This window comes from Oryctolagus cuniculus, chromosome 1 (assembly GCF_964237555.1).
Source record: "Oryctolagus cuniculus chromosome 1, mOryCun1.1, whole genome shotgun sequence".
In the NCBI taxonomy this organism is placed as follows: domain Eukaryota; kingdom Metazoa; phylum Chordata; class Mammalia; order Lagomorpha; family Leporidae; genus Oryctolagus; species Oryctolagus cuniculus.
Window position 1 is genome coordinate 201,151,398 of NC_091432.1, and position 20,736 is coordinate 201,172,133.

Below are 20,736 nucleotides of genomic sequence, written 5' to 3' on the forward strand. Positions count from 1 at the left end.
CACCATGAGCATAGGCCAGTTGGTGGGGGGGTGAAGGGAGACACAAGTCCTACCTCCCAGAGGGTCCCTGTCCCCCCTCACGTCACAATGGCAAACCCTGATTCCCCACGGGGACACTGGGACTCCAGAAATGTAGTAAGATATGAACCCACCCAGGAGCCTGTGACTTGTGACAGGTAAGTCACAACAGTATTTGTCTTAAAACAGTGAAAAGCACTTTCATTTTTCCATCAAAGTGACACTGGCGCAGAAAAACTCCGTGCACCATCCTCACAGACCTCTTCCTCCTCCATCAGCCTGGGTGGCTCCCAGCCTTCAGACAGTCACGCTCTTTCCTCCCACCCTCTCTCCCTCCTGCCTTCTATTTTTATTTATTTATTTATTTATTTATTTTGACAGAGTTAGACAGTGAGAGAGAGAGACAGAGAGAAAGGTCTTCCTTCCATTGGTTCACTCCCCAAATGGCCGCTACGGCCGGAGCTGTGCCGATCCAAAGCCAGGAAGCCAGGTGCTTCCTCCTGGTCTCCCGTGTGGTGCAGGGGCCCAAGCACCTAGGCCATCCTCCACTGCCTTCCCGGGCCACAGCAGAGAGCTGGACTGGAAGAGGAGCAACCGGGACTAGAATCTGGTGCCGGTATGGGATGCCGGCGCCGCAGGCGGAGGATTAACCAAGTGAGCCACAGCACCGGCCCCTCTATTTTAAGATGTCCATATTTATTTGAAAGGCAGAGTTACAGTGAGAGAGGAGAGACATAGAACAATCTTCTACCTGCTGGTTCACTCCCCAAATGGCTGCAACAGCCAGAGCTGGGCCTGGCTGAAGCCAAGAGCTTCATTTGGGTCTCCTGCATGGGTGCAGGGGCCCAAGCACTTGGACCATTTTCTGCAGCTTTCCCAGGTGCATTATCAGGGAGCTGGATGGGAAGTGGAGCAGCCGGGACTCAAACCAGTGCCCATATGTGATGCTGGCAGTGCAGGCGGCGGTGGCTTACTCCACTACACCACAGCGCTGTCCCTCCTCCCCATGTCTCTTTTTTGTGTGTGTTTTTTTCCTTCCTTGTCTCTTCCTCCCACCTCCCTACCTACCTCTGCCCCACTGTCTCATGTTTTCCAAAAACAGCAAATTCCTCATCAGTATAAAAGGCACGAAGCTGTTTTTAATCAAATAGAATCCAATGCCAGGACCTGGCTCACTGCACTCCACATCCGTGCTCATTCTCACAGTGCAGGACTGGAGAGCAGGAATCGGCTACTGACTTGTAAGCTCAGAGGGAGTCGGCCTTGGAGGGGCCGGCTGGGCAGGCAGGGTCCTGTCCCCGGCTTCCCCTGCTGGCTGGCCCCGGCCCCCCGAGAAACCGGTTCTGCTTCTGTTGCAGTTCCTGGGGAGGTATGAGGCCGTCATGTTCCACTGGCCCTCGCTGCTCTGCCTCGCTTTCCTGCTGGGCCGCTTCCTGCACATGTTCGTCAAGGCTCTGAGGGTCCACCTGGGCCACGAATTCCAGGCGGTGAGTACTCAGCATAAGCACTGCAGGCACTTGGGAGTGCAGATGCGACCACGACATCTCACACTTGGATTCAGAGGCTCAGACCCCGAGAGGTGGGTTGAGTAGCCCAAGATCACCCCGCTAACCTGTAGCAGGGCCAGGATCAGGACGCAGACAGTTGGGGTCTTTCTCTTAACCCCTGTGGCACCTGGGTGGAGCTGTGCGGGAGCGTGGCCGGCAGGGGGAGCTGCGTGACACCAGCCCCAGGGCAGCCGCCCTCCTCTGCAGGCTGGAAGCTGCTCTAGAGCCAACACTTCCGCCCACTTTGGCTTACAGCACATGGCCCAGCTTGCAGGCCGTGCTGGGGTCAGTGGAGGTCTTTTGCTCTTCCCACACCTCACTGTGGAACCAGAACCTGGGGTTTCCAGTGAAACCTGGGCATCTTGCCACTTGGACTCACATGTACAGTCTCTATCACTGGCTTTGGAGGGGTCATGATGAGTTTGTCTTACTGACCTTTGGTTATCTTTTCAAAATGAGCATGTGACAGTCAGAGCAAGCTAGGCCATGCAGCAGTAACAACAAGGCCCCGGGTCTCAGTGGCTTCAAACAGTAAGGGTTTACCTTTCAGCGCTGTTACATGGTGACCATGATACACAGTATGCTGGCTGCTTTCTCCCACCTTCTCCCCACACGGTGACCCTGGCTGAACATCACAGATTGGCAGAGGACGGGGAAGGACAACACGGGGAAGTACACGCTAGCCCTCAGTGTCGCCACAACCGTTCAGCGGTTATTGGGCAAAGCCAGCATTTAGCCGCACACCATCTGAGTGGGTGGGAGGGTGCCGTCCTGTAGTACAGAATGTCTAGGAGTAGCCTCAAGGCATGGGGTCTGGGGGTGCTGTGTCCTGCAGCTGCTTCAGGGCAAAACGAGAAAATAACACTACGGTGTTCCCGTCCCTATGCCATCACCTCAGAACTTTTTCAGAGTTGAATATGGAAATGAAGTCTTCCCAATCTCCCCTAATTACTAAAGCGGTGAGGTGCTTGTTGCAGAGTACAGAGGTTTATCTAAACACATGCTTTTGTCGTGGGGGAAGGCCTTGATTAGAAATGGAAGAAAAGGGTGCCTTCCTGCATTTTTTTTTTTTTTTTTTTTGACAGGCAGAGTGGACAGTGAGAGAGAGAGACAGACAGAGAGAAAGGTCTTCCTTTGCCGTTGGTTCACCCTCCAATGGCCGCTGTGGCCGGCGCACCGCGCTGATCCGATGGCAGGAGCCAGGTGCTTCTCCTGGTCTCCCATGGGGTGCAGGGCCCAAGCACCTGGGCCATCCTCCACTGCACTCCCTGGCCACGGCAGAGAGCTGGCCTGGAAGCGGGGCAACCGGGACAGAATCTGGCGCCCCGACTGGGACTAGAACCCGGTGTGCCGGCACCGCAAGGCGGAGGATTAGCCTAGTGAGCCGCGGCGCCAGCTTCCTTCCTGCATTCTAACAGCCACCTTGTGCTGGGCAGACACTGGGGTCCACAGCGGCTCAGGTAATTCGCATAGTCACCTTCTGAAGGGTGGCGCTGTTTCCTGCATTTTCTGAGGAGGGGTGACAGGTAGGGGTGTCACTTGCCTGAGGCGCACGGTGCGAAGCCCGGCAGGCAGGATTCTAGTCGCATCTTCTGGACTCCACGCAGGATCCCCGGGCGCACACACTCTCACCCTGCAGCTGTGTGCACGTCACACATTCGGCGACACAGCTGGCGATCGGGGGAAGCTCACTGCAGAGCTCTCCAAAGCATCCCCTTGAAGGTGCTTTCCATGTGTTGAAAAAATGAGACGGGAGCAAAAGCTTCTAAACCAGGAGTAGAAAGGGCGGGATTTGGGGTGTTTCCTTGTGCATGCAGTGGCTCCAGCTGTTGTGGGAAGTCTCCAAGTCTCTGAGGGAGAACAGCTTCACAGATCTGGGGGGGCAGGCCCTGGCTTTCCTTGCAGGGAACAGAGCCGGCTCCCCCAAACTGGGAGGCGCCTGGGGGTGACTAGGTCTTGCTCCCCATTGTGCGCTCCGTGGTGATCCGAGCGCGCCCCTCTGCCTCCTGACAGGAAGAAAGCCCCATGCTGGAAGCGCACCAGGCCGAGCACGTCCAGGAGCTGCTGCGGAAGCCGCGCCCGCTGTAAGCGCCAGTCCTAGGGGTTCACCCGCACGCCGCGGCGGGACCGACGCTGGGCCGCCGGGCCCGGAAGGGCCCTGGAGTGGGCAGGACCCTTGTGGGCTAGCGTCAGAACCCCAACTCTAACCGGACCAAAGCGAGAAAGCACATGGCCTGGCCCTGTCAGGGTAAAGGACGGAGGTGGTCAGCGGCAGGCCAGCTGGAGGCAGGGAAGCCGCGGGGGGCGCGAGAGCTGGGCCCCTCCCCGCCCCGTCCTTCAGCTCCGCGTCTGTGTTGGCCTCGTGCTTGGGCGGGCTTTCTCCACAGCTTAGACCCTCCTGGCTGAGGCGCAAAAGACAGGGAAATTCTCCTTCCTGGTTATGCTAAGGAAAGTCCCATAACTGTGTTTCATTGGATCAGATGGGATCACGTGCCACCCCTGAACCAATGAGTGTGGCTGGGAGGCTGGACTACACTGATTGGCTAAGCCTGTGTCACGTGGGCTCAGGAAGTGATGGCCACCTCCATTACTTCCTAGGACCCGGGTGGGGGGAGGGGTAGTCCTCCAAAATTAAACCTGAAACGCTGTTATCAATAGAAGAGGAAGTAGATATTGGCCAGGCAAAGGCACCGGAGCGTCAGGGATCACACAGGCCGGCCCACCTCCGCCTCTGCCTGTGCTGCACGGGGGCTATGTTCTAGGGGATGGACGCTTCCAATCCCCGATCACACAGTGGCAAAGAGTACTGGGTAGAGCTAGATTTGGCTCCACAGAGCTGAAACCCAAAATAATAGTGGCACAGACAAAAGAGAGGTTATTTCTTTCTCTTATAAAACAGCTCTAGACACAGGCAGCCCACACTCACCCTGCACTGTCCACCATGGCAGCTCACTGGAAAACCCACCTTTCTGCCTCAGTACCTTGGTGCGTGCTTGCCATCCTCAATGCATCCTATGAGTCCCGTATGGCTGCTGCCGTTCCAGCCTGGACCTGCCACTGTGTTTGCACTGCAGACAGCAGTTTAGAAGAAAAGAAGGGGCCAGTTCCCTCTGAGCAGCCTCAGTGTCCCACACCACCTTCTGATCACATCTCGTTGGCCTGAACTTCGATGTCACTCCTAGCAGAAGTTAACAACTTCGATGTTTCTGTTTGGTGAATTGCCGCTCTCCCCAAAAGAAAACCTAGGGGGGAATGGACACTGTAGGAGGTACCAGCATTCCTGGTAAACGCCGAGATGGGGGTGACGTTCAGATGAAGCGTAGCCTCTCTCTTCTTCTTTGTTCACAGAGAGAAGAAGAAGTCTTGGTTCCAAACCAGGATATATGAGTGGGACCCCTGCTTTCACTTCCCCAGCAGAATGATTGGAACTATTGTGCTGGCTTTCATCTGCCTGTATCTGGTGAGTAGCTCTAAGAAAATATCTGTATATGTTTTTAAAGAGTATTTGAATGGCACAGTGAGTGTATGTGTGTGTGTGTGTGTGTGTGTGTGCGAGCAAGAGAGAGACAGAGACAGAGAAATCTTCTATTCACTGGTTCACTCCCCAGCCATGCAGCCCAGAACTCCATCTGGGTCTCCCATGTGGGTGGCATGGACTCACGTACTTGGGTCACTTTCCTTACACATCAGCAAGGGCTGGATTGGAAGCAGAGCGGCCAGGACTCAGACTGGCACTCTGATATGTGGTAATGGCACCACAACCAGCAGCTAACCCTGCCGCGCCACAACGCCAGTCCCTGTTTTCATGGGACAGGGTAGGGGCTGGGGTTATGAAGTCTGTGAGACAAGCAAATGTTCCTAAAAAGCCAAGTAACAAAGTGAAGAAGTACAATGCCTTGACCCCACCATTTTGACCCCAAGGTCACTTTGGCCCATATAATGAATATTACTAGTAAAGTAACCCAAGCAAAATTAAACTGATAATGCTTAAAACTGCACACAAGAGTGCTGCGTGGGTGTTTGGTAAGGGAGGCAATGCTCCTCCACGTGGCCACTCAGGATCCTAGAATTCTCCCACCGTGTGCCTTTACTCTTCCCAAGGACCTTGTCACCACCTGTGTGCAGAAGGGGAAAGAGCAAAGAGGAGAGGAGAGGAGGCGGTCACGGACTGGGTATGGAAGGGTCACAGCTTCTCTCCGCTGGCAGTGGATTTGTCCATTTTTCAGCTTTAACAAAATATCCAAGGGCTGGTAACGTATAAAGAAAAGAGGTTTCTGTATCTCTCAGTTTTGGAGGTTCCAGGGCATGGCACCAGAGCATGTCATGGTAAATGACATCGTGTGACAGGGTTCACAAGGAGGGGCTGGTCTTGCTCTTTTGTAACAGCCTTCTCCCAGGAGGTCACCAGGATCCCCTGAGAACTACCTCCCCAGGGCATTCTCCTCAATGCCCCCGTCCCTTCCCACTAGGCCTCACCTCTTCAAAGTACCATAGCCTGTCACATCACCACAGTGGGGACCAAGCCTCCAATGCAGGCCCCCTGGGGGCACAAACCACGGGCCAACGGATAGCAGGGCGAGAGCCTGGTTATGTGGCCGTACCTGATACCAGGGAGGCTGGCAGGTGTGGTCTGGCTCTGTGTCCCGAGAAGGGAGTTTAATTGAGGGACAGCTAGAGTTTTCTGGGCCAGTGACTAGCCCCTGTGGAGTTACCGTGCTCTTACGTAGATTGAGTACTCTCTGGCACGTGCTGGGCCAAGACCTGGAAGAAAGCCAAGAGCTGATTCAGCACAGTCCTGGCCTGGGAGAGAGAAGCTGCTAAGGTGAGGCAGGAGGTGTTGAGGTGGAGGGGACGCACTCTGGGAGTTCAGGGAATTACTCTACACTGAGCTTCTGCCTGAAGAGGATAGCATCTGAGCTCCACTTTTGGACAGACACACATCTCTTGGGTGGCGTGGAGAGGCAGCAGAACTATGCAAGCAGTGGCATGAGGACAGGATGATAGGATGGGGGGCAGTTGTGACACGTGGCTGGGAAGCGGTACCTCCTCTGATCTTGCCCCTGCCCGGATCAACGAAGGGGAGCACTGGGAGATTCAGCAAGAGTGATTCCCACGGTCCTCCCTGACTCAAAGTGAGTCATCCTTTTCGTTCTGATTTCACCAATGTTGGGAGCCCCTGAGTCCTTGTGGGGCGGGATCTTGTACCCTGTAGGGTGAAGAACGGACTGTGAGCTGACTCCTCCCACCCAAGAACACACAGTCCTAGTCATTTCAGTATAGCCGGCATCTGGAGTCGATTTCAGAAGAGTTGGGAGTGCCCAGCAGAGACTGGCCTCAAAAGCCAAGGGACAGCCCTATGTCACAGCCATGCTGGGCTGCACCCAGGTGAGACCTTGAGGCTTCTACTCTGTGTCCCCAGTTCATCGTCACAGAGTTCTGCGTGTTTGTGTACATATGCAATGAGCTGGACGTGTTTGAGGCCAAGCTGGAGGGCTACCTCGCCTCCGTGAACCAGACGGGCGCCCTGACCCCAGTCATCCTGCAGGTCAAAGAGCTGATCAGCGTCACCAAAGGTAAAACCATCTGCCATCTCTCTCCCTGCCATCAACACGGGAGAGAGAGAGGAACCCACGGCAGGCATGGACGTGGGGTGATCATTGCTGTGCAGATTAATGTTAACTGGCTAAGAACTGGTCTCGGAGGACAATGTGTCAGAGCTGACATAGACTGCCCTAGATGGGCTAGAAGGACAAAGGGATCCAAACACAGGTCATCATGTTAACACCTGAATTGGACTGAACGGGCCCTGAAAATTTTCTCAGCATCAAGCCCTGAGTTTTTTCTAAGATCACATGAAAAGTTTATTTATATCTTTGAAATTTTATCTACATTCACTTTAAAAAATTGGATTTCTTGAAGTCATTCCTCCTGTTGAACTGAAATTTTGTATCTTTTCACCAACATCTCCCTGGTCTCACCCCCACCCACCCCTGGTGATCACCGTTCTGCTCTCTGCTTCTGCTTTTTTTTTAAAAAAAAGATATATTTCTTTATCTGAAAGGCAGAGATGCAGAGGGAGAGAGAGAGAGGAGTCTTCCATCCTCTGGTTCACTCCCCAAATGGATGCAATGGCTGGAGCTGGGCTGGTCTGAAGCCAGGAGCCTGGAGCTTTTTCTGGATCCCCAACATGGGTGCAGGGGCCCAAACACTTGGGCCATCTTCTTCTGCTTTCCCAGGCCATAGCAAAGAGCTGGATCAGAAGTGGAGCAGCCGGGACTTGAACCAGCACCCATATGGGATGGCAGCACTGCAGGTGGCGGCTTTACCTGCTACACCACGGCACTGGCCCCTGCTCTCTGCTTTGGTGACTGTGCCTTTGTAGCTTCCACGTACAAGGGTGATCCTGTAGGATTTGTCTATCTCTGCCTTGCTTAGTTCATTTACTGTAATATCCTCCAGGTTCATCTGTGTTGACAGAGTTCTGTCTTCTTCCTCTTCCTCTTCATTTTCTTCTTTTTTCCTGACAGAATAGTATTCCTCTGGGGGTATACCCCACTTTCTTTATCTGTTCACCCATTGATAAATACTCAGGGTGATTCCATATTTGGCTATTGTGATTAATACTGCAGCAAACATGGGAGAGGAGTTGTCTTTTCAGCTTTCTGATTTCACCTCCTCTGGCTATTTGCCCTGCAGGGGTATGGCCAGACCATATTGCAGGTTTTTTTAAACTTTTGGAGGAACCTCCATAATGGTTGTCCTAGTTGATGTTCCCACCTTTTCCCCACATCCTTGCTGACATCTTTTTGTCGATAGCCATCCTGTGTGAAGTGTGCGGTGATATATCATCGTGGTTTTCAATTGTGTTCCCGGATGATTAGCAGTGTTGGGTATTTTTCATATACCCTTTGTCCAGCTGTGTGTCTCCTTCCACGGATCGTCTACTCAGGTCCTTTGCCCTTTTTTGCGTGGTAACAGGAAGGTCGCTTCATCTTCAAGTGGAAGCGTTCTTTGAAGATGATATGTTCTAATGAGAACTGCAGGGAGCGGAGTTGTTCACTTCTCCCAGACGAGGAAGGGCCCCAGGCAAGAAGTCAGGATAAACTCACTGTGGGTCAGAGGACAAGTCACGACCCCTCTTCTGGCCTCTGCTTCTTCATCAGTAACATGGGGTTGGATAGGGGTGCTCAGTAGTTTCCAATGGAATTTCTAGTTCTGATATTTGATGACCACAGATTTCAAAATGCTCCCTAAGCCATGGGACAGATGGTGCAAGTGACTGTCCCCCTTCAGATTCATGAGTGGGGAGAGCACCGAAACCAGAGAGGAGCAGCTTCCGTGGGAATTCTTCGCCTGCACCTGTGTATGTCCTGGCAAGTCCGCTTTCACCTGGCCGCTCAGGCACTGCCCTTCAGAATTCCCAAGTCTGATGTTGCCCTGGACACTTGGGTTCGTCCTCAGCATCATGGGTCCCTGAGTGTCACGCTCAGAAAGCATACTACCATCTTTAATCCCCATAGTACCCATTCCAAGTGTTACTTATTTTTTAAAAATTACTTATCTATTTTTAATATTTATTTATTTATTTGAAAGGCAGAGAGAGGGAGAGTCAGAGAGGTCTTCCATCTGCTGGTTCACTCCCCATACGGCTGCAACAGCTGGTTCCCCACCAATCTGAAGCCCCAGGAGCTTCTGGGTCTTCCACGTGGGTGCAGGGGCCCAAGCACTTGGGCCATCTTCCACTGCTTTCCCAGGCTATTAGCAGGGACCTGGATCAGAAGTGGAGCAGCTGGGACACAAACTGTCTCCCCTGTGGGATGCCACTGCTGCAAACAGCAGCTTTGCCTGCTACACCAGAGTGCTGGCTCTTCCATCCTCTGGTTCACTTCTTAAATGCCCACAACAGCTAGGGTTGGGCCAGGCTGGAGCCAGGAACCTGGAACCTCATCCAGGTCTCCCTCATGGGCGGCAGGGACCAGAGTGCCTGGCCCGTCACCTGCTGCCACCCAGGGTCTGCGTAAGCAGGAAGCTGGAATTGGAAACAGAGCTGGGACCCAGACCCAGGCACTGGGTTACCGGATGTGGGCGTCCCAAGCAGCATCTTCACTGCTGTGCCAAACGCCCGGCCTTAAGTCTTGCTTTGGAAAATCCTCATTTCCCTCTCTGTTCTGGGCAAGATTTTGGTTTTTTTTTTTTTTTTTTTTTTTTTTTTTCAGGGAAGATTTTAAAGCAAACCTCAGTTTCTTGTTCTGGGAACATTGCAGTGAATAGAATCACCGTGCTCATTCCTGTTTTAACGAATTTCTCGCAAGTATACACACTTTGAGGATGAAGGTAAAACTGACCATGTTGCCTGGTCTCTTCAAAGCTTTAACGCGGCCATGCTCTTGCAACAACGCTGGTTTCACCTGCACTCAATTCCCTGTTGCCTGAGAAGGTAAAGGCATTCCATGAGCGTGTGAGGCTGGGCTCCCTCTGCTGGCAGGGGGCAAATCTGCACTCACTGTGGACAAGCTCCTTTCTCCCAACCATCTGCCCCTGTGTGCCCCGCAGAGGGATTTATGGGGAATTAATCATATTCTTTGAGTTGGCGGTGATCTGGGAAACAAAAATTGCTCAGTCCTGGTGAGCCAGGCACAAGGCACAATTTGAAACTTGGATGGGAAACAGCTTTCATTTTTCTTTAAGAACAGCTCAGTGGAGGTATATTTCACATACCTCCCAATTCAGACCCTTAAGTATACACTTGGATCTTTTGTAGCATATTTTCAAAGTTCAAGGTTCTGCGACCATTGCCATGGTCAGATTTTGAGCTTTATACCACCCTCCCCTAGATCATCCCCAACCCTCCCATCATACACAATCGTTAATCAACTTCCTGTCTCCATGGATTTGCCTATTCCACGCCTATCACATAAATGGGTTCCTAGACTATGTCACCTTCTGTGACTGGCTTCTTTCACCTAGCATAATATTCACAAGGTTCATCCATACTGTAGCTTTTCCTTATTTTTTTATTCCTTTGTATTGCCAAATACTATTCCATTGTATGGATAGATGGCATTTTATTCATTCAGTCATCAGTTCATGGATGTTTGAGTTGTTTCAAAGTTTAGGCTGTTATGATAAATACTGCTGTGAAATTCATGTTCAAATTTTCGTATACCTTGGGTATACACCTAGGAAGTGACTTGTTGGATCATATGGTAACGCTATACTTGGTCAATTAGGGAAATTTTAGACTATTTTCACAAATAGCTACATCAGTATATTTTCCCATCAGCAATGTAGGGATTCCAATTTCTCCACAATCTCATCACACTTACTATTATTTGTCTTTTTGATTATAGCCACCTAGCGAGTGTAAAATGGAATCTTATTGATTTGATTTTCATTTCCCTAGCGTTTAATTATGTTGAGTGGCTTTATATGTGCTTATTGGCCATTTGTATATATTCTTTTGAGATATGTCCATTAAGATTCCGTGGTCATTTTGAAATTAGATTATTTGTCTATCTATTATTGAACTGTAAGTAGTCCTATATAATCTGTATATAAACCCCTTGTAAGATAGATGATTTGTAAATTTTGTGGGTTGCTTTTTAAAGAAAACTTCCATTCTATGGGTTGCTTTTTTTTAAAAAAAGTATTTATTTAAAAAGCAGAATGAGAGAGGGTGAGAGACAGAAAATGAGATTTTCCATCTGCTGGCTCATTCCTTAAATGGCCGTAGCAGCCAGGGCTGGGCCAGGTTGAAGCCAGGAGTCTGGAGCTCCATCCAGGTCTCCCACATGGGCGGCTCCCCCATACGGGATGCTGGCGTCGCAGGCGGCTGAACCCTGGCTCCACTCTTTCACGTCTTGGGTGGTGCCCTTTGAAACACACATGTTTCCAACTTAGATGGAGTTTGATGTTTCGTTTTTTCTTTTTATCACTTGTGCTTTGGATGTTATATATAAGGAACCATTTCCTAATGCCAAGCCCCAGAGACGTATCCTCATACTTTCTTCTCAGAGTTTTATAGCTTAAGCTGTGACATTTAGACCTCAATCTATTTTGAATTAATTTGTGTACACAGTTTGAGGCAGCACTCTAATTTCATTGCATGTGGACTTCCAGTTGCTCCAACTCCACTTGCTGGAAGGCATACTCTTCCTGCATTGAATCATCTTGTCATCCGTGTAGACAGTAAGGTGATAATAACTATGAGAATTTATTTCAAATTCTCAGTTCTATTCCATTGACCTATTTGCCTATCTTTATACCAATATCATGTTGGCTTCATTACTGTAGCTTTGGACTAAGTTTGAAATCGGGAACTGTGAGTTCTGTAATTTTATTTATTTTGGGGGGGGATATATTTCCTATCCTGGGTCCTTTTATTGTTGCATGAATTTTAAGATTAGCTTGTCACTGAATGCAAAAAAATGGCATTGGAATTCTGATAGAAATTGAGCCTGTAAACCATTTGAGGACTATTGTGATGTTAACAGTGAATGTCCTATAATGAATCTGGGCTGTCTTTCTGTTAATTGAGGTTTTCTTTAATTTTTTTCAAAGTCGTTTGTGTAGTTTCCAGTGTATAAGTTGTATGTCCTTTGGCTAAATTTATTCTTAAGCATTTTATTTTTTTCAACACTATTATTTTAAAGATTTATTTATTTATCTGAAGGCAGAGTTACAGAAAGGCAGAGGCAGAGAGAGAGAGAGAAGGTAGAGACAGAGAGAGAGAGGTCTTCCATCTGCTGGTTCAGTCCCCAGATGGCCGCAACAGCCGGAGCTGCACCAATCCGAAGCCAGGAGCCAGAGGTTCCTCTGGGTCTCCCATGTTGGTGCAGGGACCCAAGGACTTGGGCCCTCTTCTACTGCTTTCCCAGGCCATAGCAGAGAGCTGGATTGGAAGAGGAGCAGCTGGGAATCAAACCAGCACCCATTTGAGATGCCAGCACTGCAGGCAGCGGCTTTACCTGTGACACCAGAGTGCCGGCCCTCTTTCCAACACTGTTGTAAATGTGATGGTTTTCTGCATTTTTAGAGTGTTCAATTCAGGATATAGTTGGTTTTTTATATACTGCCGTTATATCCTGCAAATCTTGCTGTACTCATTCATCAGTTCTAATAGCTTTTTTGGTGTGCATTCCATAGGTCATTCTATATATAAGGTCATGTCCAGCGTGAGTAGAGATAGCTTTCCTTCTTCCTTTCTAATCTGCATGCATTTTAGTCTCTTTTCCTTGCCTAATTGCACTGGCTAGAGATCTTCAGTACCATGTTGACTAGACGTGGTGAGAGTAGACATTGCTTGTGCTGTTGTTGATGTTAGGAGAAAATCATCGAGTCTTCATCAGTAAGTGTGGTATGAGCTGTGGGTTTTTGGCAAGGTGCCTTTATCAGACGAAGGATATTCCCTTCTAGTCCTACTTCGTTGAGTGTTTTTACTCCTAGAGAGATGTTGGCTCTTGCCAAATGTTTCCTCTGTACCTTCTGAGAAGCGGCATCTACAGAGGCTTCTAACCCAACCCTCATCTCCGGCCTGTTTCCACATCCCTCTCTCACCACCGCACCAGGTTGCTCTGGAAGAAAGGAGAAGCAGATTCTACATGTCAGAAGCTTCTGAGGGTGGAGGGTCAGCATCCAGGAGCTCTTCTCGGTTCTCCTTGACCTTGGGTGCTGCATGACCAACATCACCTTGCAAAAAAAAAAAAAAAAAAAAGGCAATTAGAAGTCCAATAGTTCGAGGCGCCGGATTCTTTCCCAGTTGCCCCTCTTCCAGGCCAGCTCTCTGCTGTGGCCCGGGAAGGCAGTGGAGGATGGCCCAAGTCCTTGGGCCCTGCACCCACATGGGAGACCAGGAGAAGCACCTGGCTCCTGCCTTCGGATCAGTGCGGTGCACTGGCCGTGGCGGCCATTGGAGGGTGAACCAACGGCAAAAGGAAGACCTTTCTCTCTGTCTCTCTCACTGTCCACTCTGCCTGTCAAAAAAAAAAAAAAAAAGTCCAATAGTAATGATGTTTTCTGGGACAGAGGCCATCTATGGCATGTATTCTCTATGATTTTCTCTTCCTTTATTCATTGTAGAGTGAAGATATTAGCACTAAAGGAGAGCATTGCACAGGGAAAAATGTCTAGTGAGTGAAAGCAGAAAAATGAACCAACATTTTCTTACCCAAGAAAAGTGTGAAAGGAAGTATAATAGATTTCTGCCTTTCACTTTCTGATACAAGATTCCAACTTGGGATGTCCCATTTCATGTTTATTTTTTGAGGCCTCTCATGTGACTTTTCATATTTCAGGAGTCTGGGTGGTGACCATTTTGCCTGCCTCCCTCACATGTGTGAGCTACCTGTTCCACATTCTGGTCTGTTACAGGTAAGAGGGTGCAGAAAGTCATGTGTGTGTCCCTCAGCAGGCATGTGCATGGCAGGATTTTCTCAGAATTCCTGAGCAGTGCCTGCAACGCCCAGCATGAGCCCAGGAAGTGAATACAAGGTCCAGGGAATAACCATGGTAGAGTTGTTGGTAGGAAGGAAGAAGAAAGAACTACTGATTTGACCTTCTATGATGAGCTAACATGATGCTTAGCATCTTCATTTGTGCTTCACCCAACCCTGAAAACAGAGACCCAGCAAAATTAAACAAGTTGTCCAAGAAGTGAGGAGATGACCAAGTTTTCCGACTCGAGGTTTTCTTAATGCCTGCACACACAGTCATCTCTATTGGCTGTCAGGCTTCCTCTGTCTCCTTTAAAACACTGGGCTCCCAGCAGGTGGATCCAGCCCAAGGGGACCTCAGTGGAGATTTAACTAAAGGGACCAGGAGCATCAACCTCAAACCAGCAGTGCAGGAAGAAGCCCTGACCTGAATATGTAGCGAGCATCTGCACGCAAATAGCACTTGAATTTTAGTATCTGTTGAGCGTGTCGCGCTCGCTCACACTCACTCACACTCACAGGAAGCCTGGCATGAACGGCCTCAGTTCTCCGCTCAGCCTTTCCTTGCTCCCTCCCTCCACTTTCTTCTCCCTGGGCGGCAGGGGTGATCTGCACTCTGCTGCTGACCCCCGCCTGCCTGACAGACACTTGTCTGCCCCTTCCCTCAGCCTGTGTGCACTGAGAGAGCTTCAGAGGGAGCATGACCAGGGACAGCCACGCTGCAGAGGCGACTGCACAGACCTGGGGGGGAGCTGGAGGTGGGGGAGGTTAAGGCATGGGGCACAGGAGTCCTGCGTTCCCGTCCAGGCTGTCCCTGTCACCCAGCAGGGACGGTCCCTGATGCCAGCACTGCAGGTGGTGGGTTTACCCACTAGGCCACAGTGCTGGCCCCTAGGAGCCACTCTTAAAAAAGTAAAACGAGGCCGGCGCCACGGCTCAGTGGGCTAATCCCCCACCTAGAGGCGCCGGCACACCAGGTTCTAGTCTCGGTCGGGGCGCCGGATTCTGTCCCGGTTGCCCCTCTTCCAGGCCAGCTCTCTGCTGTGGCCCGGGAGTGCAGTGGAGGATGGCCCAGGTGCTTGGGCCCTGCACCCCATGGGAGACCGGGAGAAGCACCTGGCTCCTGCCTTCGGATCAGCACAGTGCGCCGGCCATGGCGGCCATTGGAGGGTGAACCAATGGCAAAAAAAAAGGAAGACCTTTTTCTCTGTCTCTCTCTCACTATCCACTCTGCCTGTCAAAAAAAAAAAAAAAAAAAGTAAAACGAGACTAATTACATTGATTTTAAAAATAGGTTTTACTTCACCCAATATATCCCAAATGTTATATCTCAAAATGTCATAGACAGAAAAATCTATCAATGAAATAGTTCCAGTGTTTATTTCATTCTATGGATTTCCAAGGTAGTGGTCAAGAGAAGTGCGAGAGAACCTGGAAGAGTGCTGGAGACATAATGTTGAATGTAAGAGCAGGTGCAGCTGTGACCACAGAATGGGGCCGTGCCGTTGGCACAGGGTGAGGACCACAGAGAACAGGGGCAGGATACAGCACCTGGGGAGGGGAGGGGGGCTCCTTATCCCAGCTTGATTTCCCTTTGTGTTTTTATAAGGCTTTAGGCTAGCAACAAAACTGGTTCTCTGTTTTTAACTGGTTTGAAATCTCACTCTTTAAATGTTACATATTCGCCATAGGAAAAATAAGAAAATACAGGAAGTAAAGTGAATAAAAGCCACACCTGGTCTCCTCTGTCAGACTCAGTCACTTGGTGTGTGTGTGTGTGTGTGTGTGTAAATACAATTTTGACAAAACACATTAAACTTGAAGACTTTGAAGGCACATTGGAGATGAGCCCACTCCAGGGCAGTGAGCTGTGAACGTGACTTCGTTTCCCACTTTTCCGCAGAAAGCACATGAAAAGGCTGTGGGCAGGAGACAAGCACTTTCTCCCCTTGAAGTTCCAGAACCCGTCGTCGTCGGGGAGCGTGGTGAGTCTGCAGGGACCTCGCTCCAACCTGCTCTGCAACACCCAGCCAGGGCGTGCAGAGTCCTTATGCCCAGACGCCCTCTGCTGCTGGCCGACTCGGGACAGCTCCTCGGCCCCCCTCCCCTGCCCTCAGTTGCCTCCTCTGTAAATAGGGATGATCACAGCACCTGCCTCCCTCGGTGGGTGGGTGACTCTCAGATGAGCCAGGCACGCGGGGCACATGAGTAATGAAGGTGACCTCCTGCTCAGAGACCCCTTTTTTCCTTTACGACCTCAGGTGGCCATTGCAAGGTACTCTGGCTGGCAGATCGCCTACATTCTTTGGGGTAAGTGTCATCCTGAGACCCACTTTCCCTGGACTCCTGTGGAGTCCTGCCTGGGGGAAGCAGCCTGAGCTTCGGCCCTTAAGGGACCCTCAGGATAGGGGGTGCACACAGTGGGTCACCTTTACCACCTGCCCTGAACCCACAGAACGTGTATGCTAAGGGCAGGGGTGACCCAGAGGAAGAAGTGTCTATCCACACCCAGGGCAGGTCTCAGTGCTTTCCAAGGGAGCTGGCATTTGAACTGTGCCTGGCAGGGGGGCGGGGGGAGGGGAGCAGGGGAAAAGGCGCGTGGCTGTGCCAAGTGGAATCAACAGCATCGACAGCCGAGCCAGGGCCTCTGGGGGAGGAGGGAGAGCTTCAGAGGGGGGCAAAGGGGTAGGTCGTGAAGGCCGTGCAGTGACCCTGGCTCCCCCGCCCCCAGGCTATCTCATCATCCACGTGGTGCAGAGCCTGTGCGGCATGGCCATCACGTATGGCCTGGTGTTGCCCTGTATGCACAATCGCAGCCTGGAGATGCTCCAAGGGCTGGGCATCGGAATGTAAGTGCTGGTGGGCAGCCTGCCTGCGTCCCGGGATCTGGGCCCCCAGCTGCTGGCCAAAGCCCCCTTCCCTGCTGGGATCTCACCAACCCCTCAGTCCCTGGTCTTGGCCATCCTCACATCAACTCACAGGGAGGAGAACCTTAGAGTTAACAAAAGACTTCCCCCCTCACTGCGACTGGGGCCCTCCCAACTCTGTGTGTGTGTGTGTGTGTGTGTGTGTGTATGTGAGAGAGAGAGAGAGTGAGAGGTATGTCGATTTTCCAAGTGTGAAAATAGAGGTTTAGGGAAAGAAAGTAGGAGACAGGACAGCGTTGGTGGAAGGAGGCAGGGGAGCCTGTTAAGCTTTTGGATCTGTTGTGTGTGACGTGGGGAAGTTGTTTCCTCTGTCTGGAAGACAGCGTTGAACACTAGCATCCCTCAGCACATGGATGCACCTGTTCTCCTAACAGCCTGTGAGTCGGGTGCTGATGTTAGCACAAGAGACAGAGGCACAGAGAGGCCAAGCATTCTCTCTAAGCTGATGGAAGGTGTGGCTTTCGGAGCTGGGCACTCTGAAAGCAAAGCCTCTGGCTATCACCCACACGGTCACGCTACAGGATGTCAACCATGTGCATGGTGCTCCCTGGGGATCTTCCTGCTCTCAACTCCTCGATTCCATACCTAGAGCCACCTGTGTGTCTGAGGCAGAGCCAGCCCTGTCCACTCTTCTCAGGCACCTCCCCAAACCCTATTTATACTTCTGATTCCAAAGCTGTCCACACCTACCCAGCTGACACTCCCTGGTAAGAGGGGACCTCAGTGAACTCCTAGAGTAATGGGCTGTGATCTGGACTCAGAAGACCTGGCGCTGGGGCTGGCGCTATGGCATACTGGGTTAAGCTGCTGCCTGTGACACCAGCATCCCATGTGGGCACCCATAAGAGTTACAGCTGCTCCATTTCCAATCCAGTTCCCTGGGAATTCAGCAGAGAATGGCTCAAGTCCTTGAGCCCCTACCACCCAAGGGGGAGACATGAATGAAGCTCCTAGCTCCTGACTCCTGGCTGTGGCCTGGCCCAGCCCTGGCTGTTGTGGCCATCTGGGGAGTGAACCAATGGATGGAAGATCTCTCTTTAATTCTGCCTTTCAAATATGTAAATTAATTAATTAAAAAATAAGAAGACTTGGGCACATGGCCTTAGGAGAGCCACCTCCACTTTGTGAGCCTGTGTTCTCGGCTGTGCCGTGGATACGCACATGCCCTGTAGGTAGTACGGCACGGCGCTCACACTCCTGCTGTTGCACTGGGCAGTCAGTGGCATCAGAGCGGGGCCCCGGGAGCGTGAAAGGCTGCCTGCGGATGGGCTTGCCCTGTGTTCCAGCCTCACCGTGTCCATCGTCGTGGGCCTCATGATCCTGCAGGTGTGGATCGCCTCCAGCTTCTTCCTGCAGCCAAAGCTGGGCCCAGCTGACAAGCAGAAGCCCCTGGCTCTCAACAACAGGTGAGGGGGAGAAGGAATGCGGCAGTGTCCCCAGGCAGCTTCCCTGGGTGGGCGCTACTGCCTCTGCGAGGTTGTGGTGCAGGGGCCCAAGGAGGGCACTGGGGCCTGGCCGCCTGGGCCCACTCCTGCCTCCAGCCCTTAGGAGCCACGTGCCCTCGTGTGACTTAAGCAAACATCTGCGAACTTCAGCTCCCCCGGGGTTAGGAATACTCGTGCAGACCTCAAAGAGCTTGAGGTATAAACCTGAACTGAGGATGCCAGTGCCCAGCACGGGGCAGGGCTGTCCAGGGCTTTCATGCAAAGCCGTTCACTTAGTGGGGGAGCAACGTGGGCACTGAAGGTTAAGAGTTGACTTTGATACCTCTGGCTTGTGAGAAGCTCACAGCCACAGAGCGAGTGGTAGAGGCCACAAGGACGGCGGGCTTCAGGGTGAGCAAAAGGAGGAAAATGAATAATGGAAGGGAAGAGGCAGGGGAGGTGCAGGAGAGGCAGGGGATGTGGAGGAGAGGTGGAGGGGGAAGAGAGGAAAGGTGGGGAAGGAGAGGTGAGGGAGGTTCATCTCACAGTGCCTGGAAGGAACGCAAAGCTGCACTGGACAGGATGCTGGGATCTCTGTAGGCAGAGAGGAGAGGGCGTGGCCGGCAGCCAGCACAGCAAGGGTGCAGGCAGGGAGCCACAGACTGGCAGGACACGATAGCAGAAGAGTCAGAATCCAAAATGATTGCCACGCCGTGGCCTCCCGCGGTGAGGGACAGGAAAGGGACACAAGTGATAAGGCAAGAAAAGTCCCTTTCAGAGGGGCCCTGAAAAGCAGGATGCAGAGTCTGGGCTTCTTCCCAGAGGCAACAGGAAGGCACAAGATCTGGTGGTCCTTTGGGGAAGGTTCCTCCCTCTTAGGGGACTTCAGGACCTCTGGAGGTCGGGGTGGGGGGCAGGTGCTTGTGGCCACGACAGGGAGATGCCCCTCCCTGTGCTGCTGCAGCCATGGATCCAGCTGCAACAGCGCTGAGATTTCTTGCCCTACAGGAAACTGCAGACCCCAAGGAGAGAGCGCATGACGCAGCTCCGCTTCTCACCCTCCCCGCCAGTCCTGAAGGAGGGTACTCAGCTCCCCTGCCCCCTCAAGCTCTCAAAGCCAGGAGACGAGAGTTGTAGGGTCTCTCCGGGTCTGGGGGCCGGGGCCCAGCCACCTTGCCCTACTGAAGGGGCTGCGCGACTGGCTTCTGCCTGCAGGAAAGCGTTCCACAACTTCAACTACTTCCTGTTCTTCTATAACGTGCTGCTGGGCCTGGGGGCCTGCCTCTCCCGGCTGCTCATCAGTTGTGTCCTGGGCACGTGGCTGATCGCGCGCATCGACAGGACCATCATGCAGAGTGGCTACGAGGCGGCAGACATGGGTGAGTGTGGAGCCCCGGACTGGCCGCCTCCTCTGGGGAGGCTGTCCGTGAGCCCTGGTGGCAGCTGCCTGGGAAGACAGGTATCAGGTCACACCTTTCGCTGGTGCTCAGGGCTCATTTTTCCCTGGAGGCCACAAAGCCAGGCAATAAAAATATGCATCCCAGGAGACAGTTCGAGAGTATCTGATGCCTGCTCACGTGGCAGACCTCTGGGATGGTTAGGGGCGGCTGAATTTTATCTAAGCAGTCAGAACTTAATGTATGAAGGCACGGCTGTGGTGGTAATTAAAAGCTTACTTACTTGGGAGAATGTTCCGTTGAAATACTCCAAACTCAAAGCCATTTCTGAGGAAGCAAAATGAGTTTCTGCTCAATTCCCAGCCCGCCAGCAGTCACGCACGCGCTCATCCATTGTGCCACTGTTGCCTCCTCTGTCTAAGCCACAGCTGCTCCTGGCCCCTGGGGCTCTGTCGCTCACCAGCTGTGTGGACAAGGGCACCATCTCTCTCTCTCTGTCCTCCTCCTCCTCCTAATATTTATTTGTTTATTTGAAAAAGTTACAGAAAGGAGAGGAGTTCCCCTATCTCAAACTCTTTCAAATAAACGAATAGAGGAGGAAGAGGGAGGAGGAGGAGGGAGGAGAAGGAGGAGAGAAGGAGAGGCAGAGAGAAAGAGAGAGGTCTTCGATCTGCTGGTTCAATCCCCAATTGGCCGCAATGGCTAGAGCTGTGCCCGTCTGAAGCCAGGAGCCAGGAGCTTACGCCAGTCTCCCATGCGAGTACAGGGGACCAAGGACTTGGGCCATCCTCTACTGCTTTCCCAGGCCATAACAGGGAACTGGATTGGAAATGGAGTAGCCAGGACTTGAACTGGCGCCTATATGGGATGCCAGCACTTCAGGCAGCAGCTTTACCTGCTATGGCATAGCACCGGCCCCCCAGGGTACTATCTCTAAGAAGCCTCATTCTCTGGATTCTCCACAAAGGCTCAGACACCCCTGGGACACAAAC

General features: G+C 51.8%; 1 protein-coding gene across 5 annotated transcripts in view; it reads left to right on the plus strand.

Annotated features, from left to right (window-relative positions):
- LOC127493425 (stimulated by retinoic acid gene 6 protein-like) overlaps positions 1-20,736 on the plus strand; it is a 49,700-nt gene that overhangs the window by 26,141 nt on the left and 2,823 nt on the right. For 3 of the 5 annotated variants that reach the window (XR_007923565.2, XM_051856302.2, XM_051856304.2), the window contains 10 exons: positions 1,377-1,505; positions 3,579-3,649; positions 4,914-5,025; positions 6,985-7,138; positions 13,859-13,934; positions 15,900-15,981; positions 16,258-16,306; positions 16,728-16,845; positions 18,210-18,329; positions 19,563-19,726. Coding sequence is in view for 2 of the 5 variants with exons in the window: in XM_051856302.2 (XP_051712262.1) it covers positions 1,377-1,505; positions 3,579-3,649; positions 4,914-5,025; positions 6,985-7,138; positions 13,859-13,934; positions 15,900-15,981; positions 16,258-16,306; positions 16,728-16,845; positions 18,210-18,329; positions 19,563-19,726 (1,075 nt within the window). In the remaining 3 variants the exon portion in view is untranslated. Of the gene's footprint in view, positions 1-1,376; positions 1,506-3,578; positions 3,650-4,913; positions 5,026-6,984; positions 7,139-13,858; positions 13,935-15,899; positions 15,982-16,257; positions 16,307-16,727; positions 16,846-18,209; positions 18,330-19,355; positions 19,475-19,560; positions 19,727-20,736 lie in introns of all 5 variants that reach the window. The other 2 variants (XR_011381138.1, XR_011381132.1) reach the window with 1 other exon arrangement.